This window comes from Quercus robur, chromosome 1 (assembly GCF_932294415.1).
Source record: "Quercus robur chromosome 1, dhQueRobu3.1, whole genome shotgun sequence".
Lineage (NCBI taxonomy): Eukaryota > Viridiplantae > Streptophyta > Magnoliopsida > Fagales > Fagaceae > Quercus > Quercus robur.
In genome coordinates this window covers 6,741,685-6,758,614 of record NC_065534.1, presented here as the reverse complement: position 1 = coordinate 6,758,614, position 16,930 = coordinate 6,741,685, and the positions used below count along the sequence as shown (strand labels likewise).

The 16,930-nt window shown below is 36.6% G+C and overlaps 2 protein-coding genes and 1 pseudogene across 4 annotated transcripts in view; 2 read left to right on the top strand and 1 right to left on the bottom strand.

Annotated features, from left to right (window-relative positions):
• LOC126718242 (G2/mitotic-specific cyclin S13-7-like) overlaps positions 1-16,930 on the top strand; it is a 71,005-nt gene that overhangs the window by 34,312 nt on the left and 19,763 nt on the right. The window contains exon 10 of one of the 2 annotated variants that reach the window (XM_050420368.1): positions 9,315-9,325. The exons of the other annotated variant lie outside the window; for it this stretch is intronic. Within the exon in view, the coding sequence (XP_050276325.1) occupies positions 9,315-9,325 (11 nt within the window). The remainder of the gene's footprint in view (positions 1-9,314; positions 9,326-16,930) is intronic. 2 annotated transcript variants of the gene reach the window in all.
• LOC126718220 (protein ACCELERATED CELL DEATH 6-like) overlaps positions 1-16,930 on the bottom strand; it is a 74,276-nt gene that overhangs the window by 43,684 nt on the left and 13,662 nt on the right. The window lies entirely within an intron of this gene.
• Positions 3,699-9,233, top strand: LOC126692079 (G2/mitotic-specific cyclin-2-like; annotated as a pseudogene).

The window sequence follows — 16,930 nt, the reverse complement described above, 5'->3', positions numbered from 1 at the left end:
TGGCATTCATAGAGATGAACCACGTCGTGCCATGAAAGGCCGAGGTTCATCTGGTCGTTTAAGGCGTCGGCGCACCCTAGGATACGGAACAGGTTCGCGGTGCACTGATGGGGGGCCAATCTATGACCACGTAGGTAGTCCCTAGTTATTCTCCCCATTGGAATCGTCATTCCTCCTTCCACGAAGGCTATCATTGGAATTGCGACCTCCCCTGTCCTCCTTTTGAACAAAATTTCCTCTTGGTGGCAATACTCTAGGCCTACCTCCGGAGGAATACGATACTTCGCCCTGAAGCCCGCCATACCGGACGGAGAGTCTACCATTTTTTCAAGCCTACCCATTCCCCCTAATCCTAGACAACACGAAGGGAGTTTGCCTAAAGAAGAGTAACAAAGAAGGAGAAGGTAAATTGCACGCACTTACGGGTAAGAAACTCGACGGAATCTTCAAGAGAATGACGGCGAAGGTAAGAGCGTGCTGAAGGAGAAGGCGCTGAGACGTTCTGAATACTGGAGTGTTCGTCAAAAGTAAGGAATGGACGCCTTTAAAACCTTATATACTCAGAGGGAGTTAGACAGACATGCTCCCGCCTAGAGCAAATGAAATAGTGTCCACCGTTGATCTGATCTCCAGCCGTTGGATTGAAAGAGCGTAAAGCTCCAAAAGCTGCAATTAATTCCCCCCGGGTCATTAAATGCCTGCAGCATTAATGAGGCACGTGAGGGCACACCCCCGCACGGGTGAAGCGGGGATCCACAGCGAACTATCCAGTAGGTATCAAAATCCCGCCTTTCCTCCTCGGATCAAGAAGAAAGAGTCGGAATTTTGAGGGGCTATTATGGGGGTAAAATTCATTAGTCAACAGTGGGCCTTGGTACCCATGCGGAGCCCAGCCATAACAGGAAGTAAAGACATGGCCAGAGGACTTCCAGCCCAACCCTGTTGGGCCAGGCCGGGCTTGTTTAAGAGGCGTCCGAGGAGGAGTGTCTCCTCGGACGCACCAAATGGGAGTCCAACCCACACCCTTCACATGGTGGGAAATCGTCCCAAATCGAGGGGAAATGCTAGACGCTCAGGGGGCAACCACAACTGCCGCATTAAATGCAAGGAAGCTACTTTTCCAGCCGCATTAATGTAGAAAAGACAGGAGAATAGTATTATCTTGGCCAGTGCAACTCACAGAAAAGGGGGGGTGTCCTATGAGACAGGCACTCAAGTAGAGGCCCAGATGGTTAACAAGTGTAGGGCCATTACCAATTTAAGGACGATATATAAGAGAAGAAAGTCTCCATGACTAAGAGGAGGATGAGAAAAAAGAGAGAAAAAGGGAGAGAAAGAGAGAGAAGTTCTGTAAACAAAGCATAAGATATTGTCCCATGAACTATTATCCCAGGAAACTTAATAAAACATCCCCACGTTCAAATGGTTGCATGGCTTACTAACAATTACGTTTACTCTGTCTAGACCTAGTTCTACGACCCACTCTTTACAAATTCATTGTTTAGGGTCTTTTGGGCCAGAACCGCCTGCTTGCTGGACCTGGGCCCCAAACTCCGCCCTTACACAGTTAATTTGTATTTGGAGTGTATGTGTTTGTGAGGTATAATTATTAGTTAGTGTTAATTTTGAGAATCTTTTAAGTATAGTTAATGAGTTTTGTTTGATTGTGACGGTATATGATATTGTACTTGATGGTTGTAAATGTAGGCAAAGAGCATTATTGTCTTTCCTTTTTCTTTTTCTTTTTTTCTTTTTCTGAATAAGTATTGATTCAGTAACCCAAGGACAGACCATGCAATCCCTACTTAGTCATTTTCATTATATTTTTAACCACTTTAATGCTTCACTTAGTTATAACACTACAAAACACGCAGGCTATAGCCGTGTTTTTAGTAAACGTGGCTTTAAGTACTAACCAATAGCTACATGTTTAAAACGCAGCTATAGGATATGCCTATAGCCGCGTTTATAGTCGCATTTTTTGGTTAGGACCTATTGCCGCGTTTGGAAAACATAGCTATAGGACCAGCCAAATCTCTTTTTTTTTTTTTTTTTTTTTAAACTAACCTATGGCCGGATTTGGAAAATATGGCTTTAGCTTACCTATAGCCGCATTTTCTAAACACAGCTATAAATTTAGTCTATAGCCGCTTTTATAAGTCGCGGCTATAGGCAAAGTTGAAGTCGCGTTTAATTTTGCCTATAGCCGTGGTTTAAAAACATGGCTTTAGGCAAAGTATAAATAAAACCCTTTAAAACCTATCAATCCCTTTGTTCAGCTAAACGCCTCACTCTCCAATCAGATCTGATCTCACTCTCACTCTCACTTTCACTCTCAATCTACCACAGAGGTAAAAAAGAAAAATTTCACTCCTCTAGCTTCTAAAAAAATAATTCCATCCCCAAAATCTTACTAGGGCAAACGAGAAAAATTTCGCAAATTGAATCCGATCAGTTAGCAATCTGAGATTGAATCGATTTTGAAGCCAACATCTTCGGATTAAAGTAAGTCAATTTTGATCAAAAATCTTTTCGTTTTTGCGTTTGCTGTGGCAGTGTGATTTCGTTTTCATTGGAGGTGTATTATGTTTGTTAGGGTTTTGTTTTTGGCCTTGTTTGGGCATACATTTCTAAGTTACACAACTAGGAATAGCAATGGGTCGGGTTTGGGGCAAGTTTCTGTTAGGACCCTCATTGAGGTGCATTGAGGCTTTGTGACTAGACAGAGTGCAGGGCTAGACAATGCAGAGTGCAGGGCAGTGTGATGAGCAGTGCAGGGTAGCATGATGGGCAGTGCAGGGCAGTGTGTTGGGCAATGCAGGGCAGTGTGTTGGGATGTGCTGTTGTGACAAAGTGGCAAGGGAGGCTTGTAACCAGTAGCATTAAAGTGTTGTACTGTTGTACTATTGTTGTATTGCATTAAGAGTTGTACTTAGTTAGTTGAGCTTAGTTAGTTAAGCTGTGCTGTGTTGTACTTAGTTAGTTGAGCTTAGCTAGTTAAGCTGTGAAGAGTTGTACTTAGTTAGTTAGAACAGGATATAAGCTACCATTCAGATTGTAAGAAGGGATTGAAGAATAATACATTAAATAGCTAATTCTTGAATTGCTATAGGAGGAAGATTCCCTCGAAGAATCAATCAATGGAGGCCTAGTTCACTCGAAGAACTACTAAACTGAGAATCAATAGATTGGATTCTTAACAGTTTCTTTATGTCTAAACCCGCCCCATGGGCCTACCCCTATTACCTGAACCCGTCCCATTTAATAAATGGGTTTTTTTTAAACCCCCAAACCCGTCCCGTCGAGCCCCATAGGCCCCGTCCCGTCATGCCTGGCCCAAAATCACAAATAAAAAAATTACAAACACATATCATAACACAAACACAAACTCACATTTAACAATGAAATAAATTGTAAATAATATTCATTGGTGAAATTAAAAAAAAAAAGGGTAGCTTTAGCAATGAGAGACAAAATGAACCCAAAAAATAAATAAACAAAAAGATGGAGAATGAGGTGGAGACACATGGAGGAGAGAGCAGTTGAGCGAGGCCGTGAGGGGCATCTAAGCGAGGTAGTGAAGCCATGAGGCTGAGCAAAGGTGTGGGGCCATGAAAGGGTAATTGAGTGAGGCCATAAGGGGGGGCATTTAAGTGTAGCCATGAGAGGGTGGCTGACTGGCAAGGTTTCGGTGCAAGATGGGTGAGGGATATGGCCATATGGGTTGTGCGAGATGTGTGAGGGAAATGAGAGGGTTGTGTGAGATGGGCGAGGGAGAACCAGAGATGAGAGAGTCAGAGAGTTGTGGTTGTGGCCTTGTGAGTGAGAGAGCTGAGAGATGAAGAGGGAGAGGGCAGCTGAGTTAGGGTTAGGAAAAATGAAAATGGAGAGAAAGTTTAGATATTTATACTTAGGGAGTTAGGGTTTTTAAATTTTTTAATATTATATATGTATACAGGTCGAGTTCAGTGTAGGTATGCATAATACTCTTACTCGACCCGGACCCACCCTATTTACTTCACGGGTCAGGTAAAACTTGCCCCATTAGGGTCGAGTCAGTTTGGGTACCTGCAAGTCAGGCAAATTTTGCCATTCCTATACACAACCAAATTTTCCTTACACAGTTATTTGCTTATTTAGATTTAGCTATCCATCCTCCCATAAACAATGGTGAGTTGTCTCACTAGAGCAAAATCCATTATAGACAGACCTAAATCTGACTAATGCCATTTCCAGAGGCTCCTCCAATTGGAGATAGATCAAGAACTTGATCTAATTCTCACTTGTGAACAAAATTGATGTAGTTAGAAAATCACAAGAAATAAATCATGTTTGCTTATGAAAGATAACCTTAAATCTACAAGAAGAGAGACTAGAATCCACCAAAATAATATTAGAGAAAACTTTGAAATTTTATTAATTGAAAACTAAATTATCTTGGAGGCTACAAAGTGTTTAAATAGAAATGCAATCCTAAGGCTACTAGGAATGCTTAGAAAACCCTAAAGTGCTCCTAGAGTGACTAAAGAAACATCTTAAAACCCTAATTTGTGTCATGCACGAAATTGGGTGGCAAAATAGGAAATTATCAAAAATGGCAAAATTGAGATGATTACAAAATAAAATCCAACTATCTCTAGGAGACGTCTCAAATCGGGATATTATTCTTTCTTTTAAATTAAAAGTTACTATAGAAAAAAAAAAAAAAAAAAAAAAGACTAAAAACGGAAAAAACAAAAATTTCAAGGCCTAAATAAAGAAATTTTTCCAATAAGCGGATTCAATTATGGCCATGGGTGACGAATTTTGCTCCTAGCTTTCTTGTCACCAATTTTCATGCAATTATGTCATTGTTACCAATAATTTTTTCTAGCGTTATTTTACTTCCTAGATTTCTTACACACTAACTTTTGGCAGTTTCTTTGCTTGAGGAAAGACTATGATATCTATTCTGTATCCAAAATCTAGAGAGCTCGTATAACTCTCAATGGCCATGACGAAGCCAGTGCCTATTCTTTGGGACTTCCTTTTCACCATTGGCATCGTTAGTGATTAAGTTAGCTCTCAAACCCTCTCTCCCTCTAACACACACTCTTAATATTTTATACGAAAAATTATCTTATGTGATGGACTTGTAGTACATCTCTCCCACAATATGTGTGAGTCTCACACATGTGGGATCTATATGTTGTGAGAGAGATGTCTCATAAGACCTTCTTATGAGATATCTTCTCATTTGATAGAGCTAAACTTCTTTATTAAGCTACTTATGTATAATATCCATGTTTAAACTATTCGCCGATATTTTGTTTCATTCAAATTGTTTTAGGATTTAAAAAACTAATTAGTAATTTTACTTGGATTTTTTCTTTTAAACCATCAAAATTTAGCTTAGGTACCCATATTCTAAAACCATATAATATGTAGACCATTCCCGAACACTTAGACTCATTTTGACATCGATTAACGTAGGAAATTCAGTATAATAAAAATCAATTGAGAATGGGCCTTAATCCATTTGGATTCCCAACTTTACTCGCCATCTGAGAGCCCAAACTTTATAAGTTCCACCCTACTTTTTTTTCTATCTTGTGTTTGAAACTTGGAATTCAATCGCCAGTTCATAAAGTTAATCTTGGTATTTAGAGCAACCAATTAAAACTGGTTTGATGCCTTGTCTAAAGAGGAATACTAACTTACTGATTGGTATATTTTTACTGTTATTTATAATAATTTTGATTTAAGTTTGTCTTTTGTTGATGAGAGTTTTGTTGTGTTAGGAGATCTCCAAACTCTGCAGCTCATTGCTAAACTTTATTGCTGCTGTTAAAGTTGGTTTCTCTTATAAAATTGTAATCTACTTTATGTTGTTTTGAAAGCATGTAGGAGCGATTATCATTCTACTTTTGATTCTTAATAAAATTGTTGTTTAACTAAAAAAAAAAAAAAAAACCAATTAAAAGTGTGTGTAATACTATTTATCATTAATATTAACACTATTAATTACTTACCTTTTGCTCTAAAAACAAAAAGAAAAAAAAAATTCTATTACACAGTCCCGGTTTCACAAAAGGTCGTGTAGAATTCTTTTAAATTGAAATCATCACACAATTTCACAATTTCAATTTAAAAAATTATTACACAACTTTGTGTACAACATCTCCCGTGCACTAGTCATTTCCCTTATCTAAAACCATAAACTAACTTACCATATTTACTTCTTCTTCTTCTTTTCCCTTCAATTACCATACATGGTATAATATTTTTTATTTTTAAAATGTACCTTTTGTGTTGTAACTACGATTTCAGCCGTACGATCTTGGCTTGATCCAAGGGCCAGAATTTGAAAACAGAAGTCGACCGTTGGAGGCATTGCTTCAAAAGCCCTATTCCCATAGGCTTCTCTTCAGAAAAGAAACAGAGCACAAACAGAGAGAGAGAGAGAAGCAAAACCCAGATAGAGTTCTCAGAGATAATAAAAAAGAATTAGCAATGGAAGCCCGAGCAGTTGTTCCTGCACAACCAAGAGGTCCGTCACTGCTTCTAATCTCATATTCTTTTCCCTTTTTTCTTTTTGAAGAATTATTATTGATTTTCTTTGATATCCCCCGTGGGTTGTGGTCGATCGTGTATAAATTCATGTAGATGACGATTCTTTCAAATATTGGGTACTGATTTTTGAGTTTCTCTGTTTATTACCCTTCTTTATTTTTAAATTTTAATCTTTCGAGATTCTTTGTATAAACAAATCAGTTTTTTTTTTTGGTGGTATTTATTGAAGTCTATCATTATAATTGTAACTGGGATTTCTTTTTCCCAGATTGTCATATCTCATATTAGTAATCTCTTCAAAGATTCTGTTATGGTCAAATGAAAGGCTAGGTACTGAATCTAAATATGGGTTTTCCACCATCTTTAAATCTTTTTACTACTAGGGTTTTTAGGTTCTTTTTTATGTGTGTGTGTGTGTTTGTTTGTATTCTTTTTGCCTAATTCTTATATGATACTAATATTCCTTTGCATTTTTGGTACTTGATTGATGGGTGTGCGGTCTTTCTTGATTCATATAGTTTTTATTCATTGGACTTTGATCTCGGAGTGGTTTCTGAGTCTTTTTCAATGGTTTGCTTCGGTTTTAACATATCCTATTTCTATGGCTTTTTGGTTTTCTGGGCCTTAAAAATCTTATTTCTTTTGAATGGATATTATTGAGATTGAAGTTTTCTTGTTTTTGTTTTAGGGGCAGTTAAGGTAAAGAATGAACCAGCACAAGGAAGGAACCGGAGAGCTCTTGGAGACATTGGTAATTTTGGGGTTCAAGCTTTGAATGGAAAGCCCAATGCCCAGATTTCTCGTCCCATGACAAGGTTTACTATACTCTCTCTCTCTCTCTCTCTAGTTATGAGGTACCTATTGTCTGAAATGTTAAAGCTATTAGGAAATAGTGAATCTAATCATTTAACCATTATTCTAACATTGAGTGCTAATTGCTGACTGAATTTTGTCTTGCAGGAGCTTCCGTGCACAACTGTTAGCAAAAGAACAAAGGGGCAGTAGAGATAAACAAGGTAGAGAACTGTATTAGTGTAGAATTTTCTTTACCTCTTTGTCTATGAAATAATACTACTATTGGGAATTATACAAATGACCAATTCAATGCAATGAACTTTTCTGATATGACTAATTCACAATGCAATGAACTTTATTGATATGCAGAACCCAGTTGTGCCAGCTTTAGACAATAGAGTAGGCATTAACAGAAGGCGTGTTACTGTAAAGAAGGTTGCAGAAGCTCAAAAGAAGGTAGATGACAAGCCAAATTCTGATGAATCCAAGGCATCAACCACGACAACTTTTGAAGGAGAAAATATTGAAAGTGTTAGTGGAAGAAGGTCCAGAGAAGGGTCTTCAAGGAAGGAAGTGAAGACTCTCACATCGATCCTCACTGCTCAAAGCAGCAAGGTGTGTGTTTTTAAACATTCTTTAAAAGATTCTTCTTTGATTTCTTGGTTGTGCATTAAATTTGGCTTCTTTCTGCAGGCTGCTTGTGGTGTTACTGTCAAGCCAAAGCCACAGATTGTGAACATTGATGCTGCAGATGTCAATGATGAATTAGCAGTAGTTGAATACATTGATGATATTTATCAGTTCTACAAGCTAGAAGAAGTACTTTTCACTCTTATCTCTGCATCCCCATCTTAATTATTCTTCTCCTTTTCTTTATCTTTCTCTAATGAATGGTAATTTGTGATGCAGGGAGAGAGTCGTGTTCTCGATTATATGGACTCACAGCCTGAAATTAATGAAAGGATGAGATCAATTCTGATAGACTGGTTTACTGAAGTTCATAGCAAATTTGAATTGATGCCTGAAACCCTCTACCTTACCATAAATATAGTTGATAGATACCTTTCTCGGACATTTGTTTCAAGGAGAGAACTTCAGTTAGTTGGCATTGCCTCAATGCTTATAGCCTGCAAGTACGAAGAAATATGGGCTCCACAGGTAGTGTTCTCTCTTGTTTGTAATCACTGTGTTGAAAATTTGTTTATGTTATTTTCTTGTAGATGTTTCTGACCCCAATTAATTGGGATGAAGGCTTCCATCAGTCTGAATTTGCTTCGCTTTAAATCTGATTTTGGACCTGATGTGTGGTATGGAATTTGCAGGTTAATGACTCTATCTGCCTGTCAGACTATGCTTATACAGGAGAGCAGATTCTTGTCATGGAGAAAGCAATTTTGGGGAAGTTGGAGTGGGGTACTTAACAGTTCCTACGCCATATGTTTTTCTCGTTCGATTTATCAAAGCTTCTGTTTCACCAGATAAAGAGGTACTATGTTTATTGTATTTTACAAACAGAACCACTTTCCACTTCTTTTGCATAAAATAATTGCCTTCTTTTCTGTTTTTTTTTTTTACTTGGCCTGGTTATGTAGATGGAGAATATGGTATTCTTTCTAGTCTGAGATTGGTCTTTTGCATTATCCAACAATAATTTTGTATTGCCCGTCCATGATTGCGGCTGCAGCTGTCTATGCTGCATGTTGTACCCTTGACAAGAGCCCCTTTTCGAGTGAAACCTTAAAGTTTACTCTGAAGAACAGTTAATGTAATCTCTTTTTGTTCCACCATACTCTCATTTCTTGTTTGATGAGCTTACTTGATGAACTAATTTGTTCTGCCTAAAAAAGGTATTAATTTGAGTTGGATTTCTTTGTCATAGGAATTGGGCTAAGCTGCTTACTGGTTGACTGTCACATGGCTGCTGCTGCAGAAAGCAAGCTGAGGGCGATTTACAGTAAATTCTCAAATCCCGACATAGGTTCTGTTGCTCTTTTCACCCCAGCGAAATGTTTTCAGGTCACATGATCATGAATAAATGATTAGAATTTTATTCTTTACCCCATACATATAAGGATTTTACTAATGTGTGTCCTAAGGACACACGATAATTTTCTCGAAAATTGAAAAAGTATTGATAGCTTTTTCAATTCCTGAAAAAATGTTTCCAAAAGTGGATAGTTTAATGTGTGCTCTAAGGGCACACATTAACCAGATCCTACATATAATAGTGCTGAATTGGATATCAGAATCTTCTGATTTGGTTGTTATTTTTGAAAACAAGCTTTTTTTTGTTCTTTTTTTTTTTTCTCTCAATTTTTTTATCTTGTTTTTATTTTATTTTTATATTTTAATTGATTGAAAATCAAGAAATTAAGGTCTAATTGAGGTCTAATTTTGCTCCACATGTCTAATCTAAGATTTTAATTTTTGTGCCAAACTAATAAATTATTGAAAAAATGAAGATTCCAATATTAAATGAAATATATAGAAAAAACCAATCATAGACCCACTCTAATTATTTTATTGTATAAAATGCCTATGATCTAAACCAACCTTGGTCCGTTTAGATTGATTGAAACTGTATTATTGAATATTTTTAAAAAGTGCTAATAAAAATTACATGAAATTATTATGGTTTAAGTTAAAATAAACAACCTAAAATATTAAAATACAATAGCTAAGTATATGATCTACAATTATTTGCATTCCAAGTATAATGATAAAATGTACATTAACACTATGTTTGGATGGGTGGATTTTAGGGAGGATGGAAAAAAAAAAAAAAAAAAAGAGTGGAAAATAGGTGGGAATGGTGTTTGGATGAGAGGGGGAGAGGGAGAGAAAAGTGGTGGGGCCCAGCTATTTTCTCTTTGGGTCCACCACAATTCAATCTCTCCAAAATGGAGAGAAAATGGGGGAGAAAAGGAGGAAGAGTGTATTGGACAAAATTGTCCTTCTCCATCCCATGCCAACTTTTTATCTTTTTCTACTTTGTCTTTCCGTTGTTGTTGTTGTTGTTTTTTTTTTTTTTTTTTTTTTTTTTTTTTTTGGCCTGGATAAAATCTCTTCAGGTTTGCACAATACGTTCATGTTGGTTTTATTTTATTTTATTTTTTTTGGATAAAATTTTGCACAGTAGAAGTTGGTTCTTTTTGTTTGTTTTTATCTGTTTTTTTTTTTTTTTTTTAAATATCCTTTTAGCATTTGCTTATTTTATAAACCATACAATTTTTTTTAATAATAAATGTGTTACTTTTTGTTTATATATTTAGTAAGGACATAATGGTAAATTTATATCAACTTCATTTTTCAATCTCTCATTTTTTATCTCAACTAAACAAAAAAGTTTTCTATCCCTCCATTTTTCCACCCTTCCAACCAAACATAGGGAAAACTAAATCTTTTCTATCCTCCCACAATTTTCTATCATCCTACTTTTCCATCCTCCCAACCGAACGAACCCTAAGACTCTTTTTATAGAGTTCTACAATTGATCACGTGGGTCTCATCCCAATAACAATTTGTAACTAACTTTCCTAACAGATTACATAAATATCAAGTTTGTTACAAAATCTGTCTGGATTAGTTTGAAGTTATCTGGATTGGTTCAACACATCAGCAGCACAACCATGTAGTTCTAGTAGTCTTGATAACCAGAATACAGAGTTGAGGAAGGAAGCTTGGAACGACGTCGTGTTGGTCTCAGAAGAGAACATAAAACTCCTCTAAAACAGAACGACGTCGTGCAACTGAATCTTTAAATGAAAATGGCACAGTTTTGATATATGGGTCTGTTTGGATTGAACTTATTGCTGCTGAAACTGAAAACTGAAAACACTGTAGCAAAATAATTTTTAAATGTGTGAAAAGTACCGTGGGACCCATTTTTAATATTTTTAAATGCGTAAACAGTACTGCTATATACGTGAATAGTAGCGAAACAGTATATGAACAGTGAAAATTGTCTCTGAACAGTAAAATCTGTCTCTCCTTAAACGCGTGAAAGTGAGAAAAAAAAAAGAAAAAAGAAAAAGAACAGGGAAAAACGAGGACGCGGATTCAGCAAACACTGAATCCAAACCCACCCATATAGTAATACTGTTAACTGTTAAGTAGCCGTTGTGCTCATTTTTTGAACCAGGATCAGAATCTGACTAAGAACTGCACAGATGCCTTTGGCTTCTTCCTCTTTCATCCCCCCTCAAAATCATGGGGAGATAGGCAGCGTGATTTTGGCTCGTAGAAATAGGAAACGAGCAGTGGGAAGGCTTTTAGTGAATACATCTGCCAGTTGATTATCAGTGGCAATACATTTAACTTGAAGATCCCTGCGAAGAATTCGATCTTGAATGAAATGGTAATTGACTTCAATGTGCTTCGTTCTGGCATGAAGAACAGGATTAGAAGCAATAGATAAGGCAGAAACATTATCTCATCAGAGTTTGGGTGGATTGGAAAGAAAAATGCCCAAATCTTTCAACAATCAGCTGCTTTTTGGCACTCCAGGTAATAGGACTATACCTCAAATAAACTAAATAGCTTGTAGTGAATTGGCTATCATATGGATCACCAGCCTAATCTGAATCAGAAAAGGCTGAAAGTAATAGAGGACCTGGTGCAAATTAGGTGAATTATTATGCAGATTAGGTGTGGGAAGTCTATTGATAATGTGAGTTGCAGTTGCAACTACATAAGACCAGTAAGAGAGGGGAAGTTTGGAGAGAGATAACATTGTAAGTGAGCACTCAATGATATGCCTGTGTTTGCTCTCAGCAACACCATTTTGCTGAGGTGTGTGTGGGCAAGAAAATTGATGAATGATGCCTTGTGAGGAACAAAACTCAGCAAAGGCTTTAGAAGAAAACTCGCCCACCTCCATCTAACCTAAATGTCTTCATTTTTAGATTGTGTTGATTTTCTACTGTGGCTTTGACAAATTTGAAGATATTAAAGACATTTGACTTGAGCTAAAGTAAATAAACCCATACAAATCTAGTATAGTCATTAGCAAAGATAAGATAGTATTTAAAGTTATTAACAGAAATAACAGGAGTAGGACCCCACACATCACAATGAATGAGTTCAAGAGGTGATTTTGATTGAAAATTTGATTTTACAAAGGGAAGTTGATGCATCTTTCCACTAAGGCAGTGCTTACAACGTGAAGTAACAGAAGAAGTACACTTGAATACATCAGAATGTTCAAGAACTATGATTGCTAAATGTAAAACATTATTGCTAGGATGACCTAGTCTATGGTGCCATAGCAAGCATTTATTTGACCTTTTAATGTTGAAAGCTGAATGTGGAGCATACTATGTAGAGATGGACTAAGAGGCAGATTAAATAGAAGTGATTGAAGCTTTGAGTAGATAGGATAGACACCATTCTCATTCAAGCCCCTGTAAAGGAGTCTCCCCATAAGAATATCCTGAATTTTGAGCTCATTAGCATCAAAGTGATAAGAACAATTGTTGTGTAAGCAAAATTTGTGCACAGACAACAGATTCATAGCAATCCTAAGGACATATAAGACATTTTTAAGAATAAACTTGTGGTATTTGGTGTGGATAGGGGAGTTACCTATATTATTGATTGGAAGTGCTTGACCATTCCCCATAGTGACTTGTTCAGCACCATTATATTGAGATGGAGTGGAAAGATTGTTCAAGTTGGTGTGAGATGGTCTAAAGTACCTGAATCAGCTAACCATGGATCTTGGCTGCTAGTGATAGCAGCATTAGATGTGGTTGTCATAGCTGCAAGTTTAGTTGGAGCATTTTTGCCTTGATAAGCAAAATTCATCCTGTGATTGCAATCCAGTGCAAGATGACAAGTTTTCCCACAAATCTAGCACACAGGACGATTAGAATTAGTTCTTAAGGACTGATTTAGTTAGTTTGATTTTGATGTAGAGAGTAATTCTGATGAGAAGAACCACCACTGTTATTGTTATCTACCACCACCTCTTCCAGAACCTTGATTCCAAGTATTACTCTCATTTGGCCTTGAAAATTATTAGCTCAAAATTCTCTATCATTGCTAGTTCTTCACTTTGCAACATAATGGAGAGTTGCTCATAAGTGATTGGATCACTTCTTGTATGTATAGCTGAGTAGAAGTGTGCAAACTCCTTGGGCAAGCCTCAAAGAACAATGTAGAGAAGTTCTTTATTATCAACTACAACTCCTACTGCAAGAAGCTTGTCTCTTGCAATCTTGATCTTTTGCAAGAACACATTCATAGTGTCACTTCCTTTCTTCAAGCTTTGCAATTCTAGATTCAGATTGAGAATATTGGCTCTTGAAGTAGAGAAGAAACTTTGTTCTAAAGTATTCCAAATCTCTTGAGAGCTTGTGATTCCAACTATCGGAGAGAAACTTTGTGGTGTTAGAGTTGTGTAATCAAGCTTGATTGACATCAGGTTTGACATGTTTGAGAGGAGTAGTAATAGAGATTGTAAAGATCGAGTGTGAGAGGAAGTTGTGGTAGAGGCAATGGAAGCCATGGAAATTGGCTCTAATACCATGAAAGAAAAATGAAATCTTGGAAGAAAAGCTCAAATCTTAACATAGAGAGAGAGAGAGAGAGAGATATGAAAACTCAGAGAACTGTATTGAATAGAGTTCTCTAAAATTATTTGCATTCCAAGCATAATGATAAAATGTACATTAAGACTCTTTTTATAGAGTTCTACAATTGATCACGTGGGTCTAATCCCAATAACAATCTATAACTAACTTTCTTAACAAATTATATAAATATCAAGTTTGTTACAAAATCTATCTAGATCAGTTTGAAGTTATCTAGAGTGGTTTAACACGTTAGCAGCACAACCATGGAGGTTTGGTAGTCTTGATAATCAGAAAACAGAGTTGAGGAAGGAAGCTTGAAACGATGTCATGTTGGTCTCAGTAGAAAACATAAAACTCATCTAAAACAGAATGACGTCCCGCTACTAGGGGTATACACGGTTCGGTTCGGTCGGTTTTGGAGAGGTTTTTTGCACCACACCTATAGGGTGCAGTTTCACCCTATGCTGAACCGCACCTCACTTTTGGAAGATAAAAACTGGTCTACACAAGGTGCGGTTAATCCTAGCGGCTCAGTGCGGTTCGTTCGGTTATATGGGTTGGATTTTTAAAAATTCCTATGTTAAGTTTTGGACTTCAAAGCCTTTAAAAAAATAGCATTTTGAGACCATTATGACTTCTTTTTAACTAAGCCTTTCTTTATTAAGTTTCAACCACAAGAAAACAACTCCAAATCTGTCACCAAACTCATAATCAAGTCTCAACAATAATACAACTTAAATTCAACTTGTCAAATTAAACATGTACTTATTAAATACATTAACACATATTAAGAAATCTAAACCTGTCACAATATTTCAAATCAAACACACAACTATTAAGTCTCAACCATAACAAGAAAATTCCAACATAGCAGCAACATTAACATTAATATTTCTATCATAGTAATCACATCAAATATAAGCAGTAGCACAACCCCAAAGAGTAGTAGTGCAGCACTACAAAATAGTCAAGTAGTGCTTGAGAAGCGCTATACAAATATACATAATGGATGTTGGACCAAAATATACAATTGGTACAATACACAACTACATATTTTTCACAAAAAATGGAGGCAGTCTAGTCTACTAAGACTAATAGTGTGTTCATTCAGTGCTTGTGTTGTCATATGTGCATCTAGTAAACAAAAATAAAACAGAGAGCAACAAAAAAGCATCAAGCTAGCAACCATCAACAGTTTAAGCACCCAAACACTCCTAATTTGGCCCTCTCCATGATTAAGTCAGCAACCACAAAAAGTTTATGCAATCAGCCAACCAACAATTCCAAGTCATCATATACAAAAAACTCCATCCCTACAATGTCAATCCCCAAAAAATAATGATAAGTAAAAAGTAGAAAGCAATACTTGACAATTAACACCATTACAAATAGTAGTCAACAAACATAAGCAAATTACATAAAATTTTGAAGTTACCTTAGGTAGTTAAGTCCAAAAAACAACCCCACCTCCCAAATCAGTCTAGAATAGAATCTGTATCCACAGTGGGTTTTGGTGCAAGCTCTAAAAGGGGGAAAAAAAAACAAAACAAATTGTATATAAATAATAACTCACAAATAAATAAGTAACAAAAAAAAAATACAAGAGAATTTGTAAATAACAAAAGCAGAAAAAAATTAAAAAAGAACATAAACACATTACCCGATTCAAGTTCATAGTTTTCCACTTCATCCATTGCCTCTCGTAGGTTAATTGGTTCAGTTGAATGCTTGGTCCTCAACCAATTTTGTGTACAAATCAAAGCTTCAACAGTATTGGGAGACAATGAGCTACCGAAAGGATCCAAGACACGACCCCTTGTGCTAAATGCAGATTCCGATGCAACAGTAGAGACGAGAATTGCCAAAAAATCACGGGCAACTTGAGAAAGGATCCTATATCTTGAAGAATTCACCCTCCACCAATCAAGAATATCAAAGCCTTCTGTATCCGGATCAACACTAACTTCTAACAAATATCTTTCCAATTCAGATTTGCATTCTACACTATCCTCATCTGCTAAGTGCTGTTTGTAAATGTTATTGTACCTCTTCATCCTCTCTTTTGCACTACCAAAACCACTTAGCATGGGGGACATGACAGCAACATCACCACTACCAAACTCACTAGTCCCAATAGCACTAGCACAACATGGGGTCCCCATTGCTCCACTATAATGTTTGTACAATCTATTCAAAGCTTCCCTAACTCTTAATCCTAACTCGTCAGCCTTCTCCTTGTCATACCATTGCTTAAACCAAAACCTCACATATTTCAATTTATATCTAGGATCAATCACAATAGCCACAAACAACATCGGATTTATCCTATCAACACTACCCCAATACTTATCATACTTCAATTTCATTCTTTGTGCCATACCCTTTAACAAAGGATCACCCCTACCATTACACAATTGATTTAACTGGTCTTGAAGACTAACAAGCTCATGGAAATACACATTAGAGTCACAAACAAGGAACTAGAAAATCTTAAAGTTGCCTCATAGAACATACCAAGAAACTTTGTAAAAAGTCTTACATTTTCCCAATCTAAAAACCGAGGGGGACCATTAGATGGATCCTCAAAATAACGAAGGCAATGCCCATCATCTTCCTCCATCCTTTCAAATGCAACCACAAACTTTAGTGCACTTTCTAACATCAAGTAAGTTGAATTCCACCTAGTAGACACATCAAGGCACAACAAACTTTTGCTTTGAATTTTTTCTTTTTCAACACATGCTTTAAACTTCTCAAATCTATTAGGAGAGGATTTCACATACCTCACTACATTACGAACCTTAACAATTGACTCATTCAGGTCCTTTAGCCCATCTAGCACAATTAAATTCAAAATATGGGCACAACAACACATATGATGGAACTCACAACCCAAGAGGCTACCCACCCTATCTTTTGTTTTTCTCCTAAGATATTCTATGGCCACATCATTTGAACATGCATTATCAACAGTAATTGTAAAAATATGATCGATCCCCCATTGATGC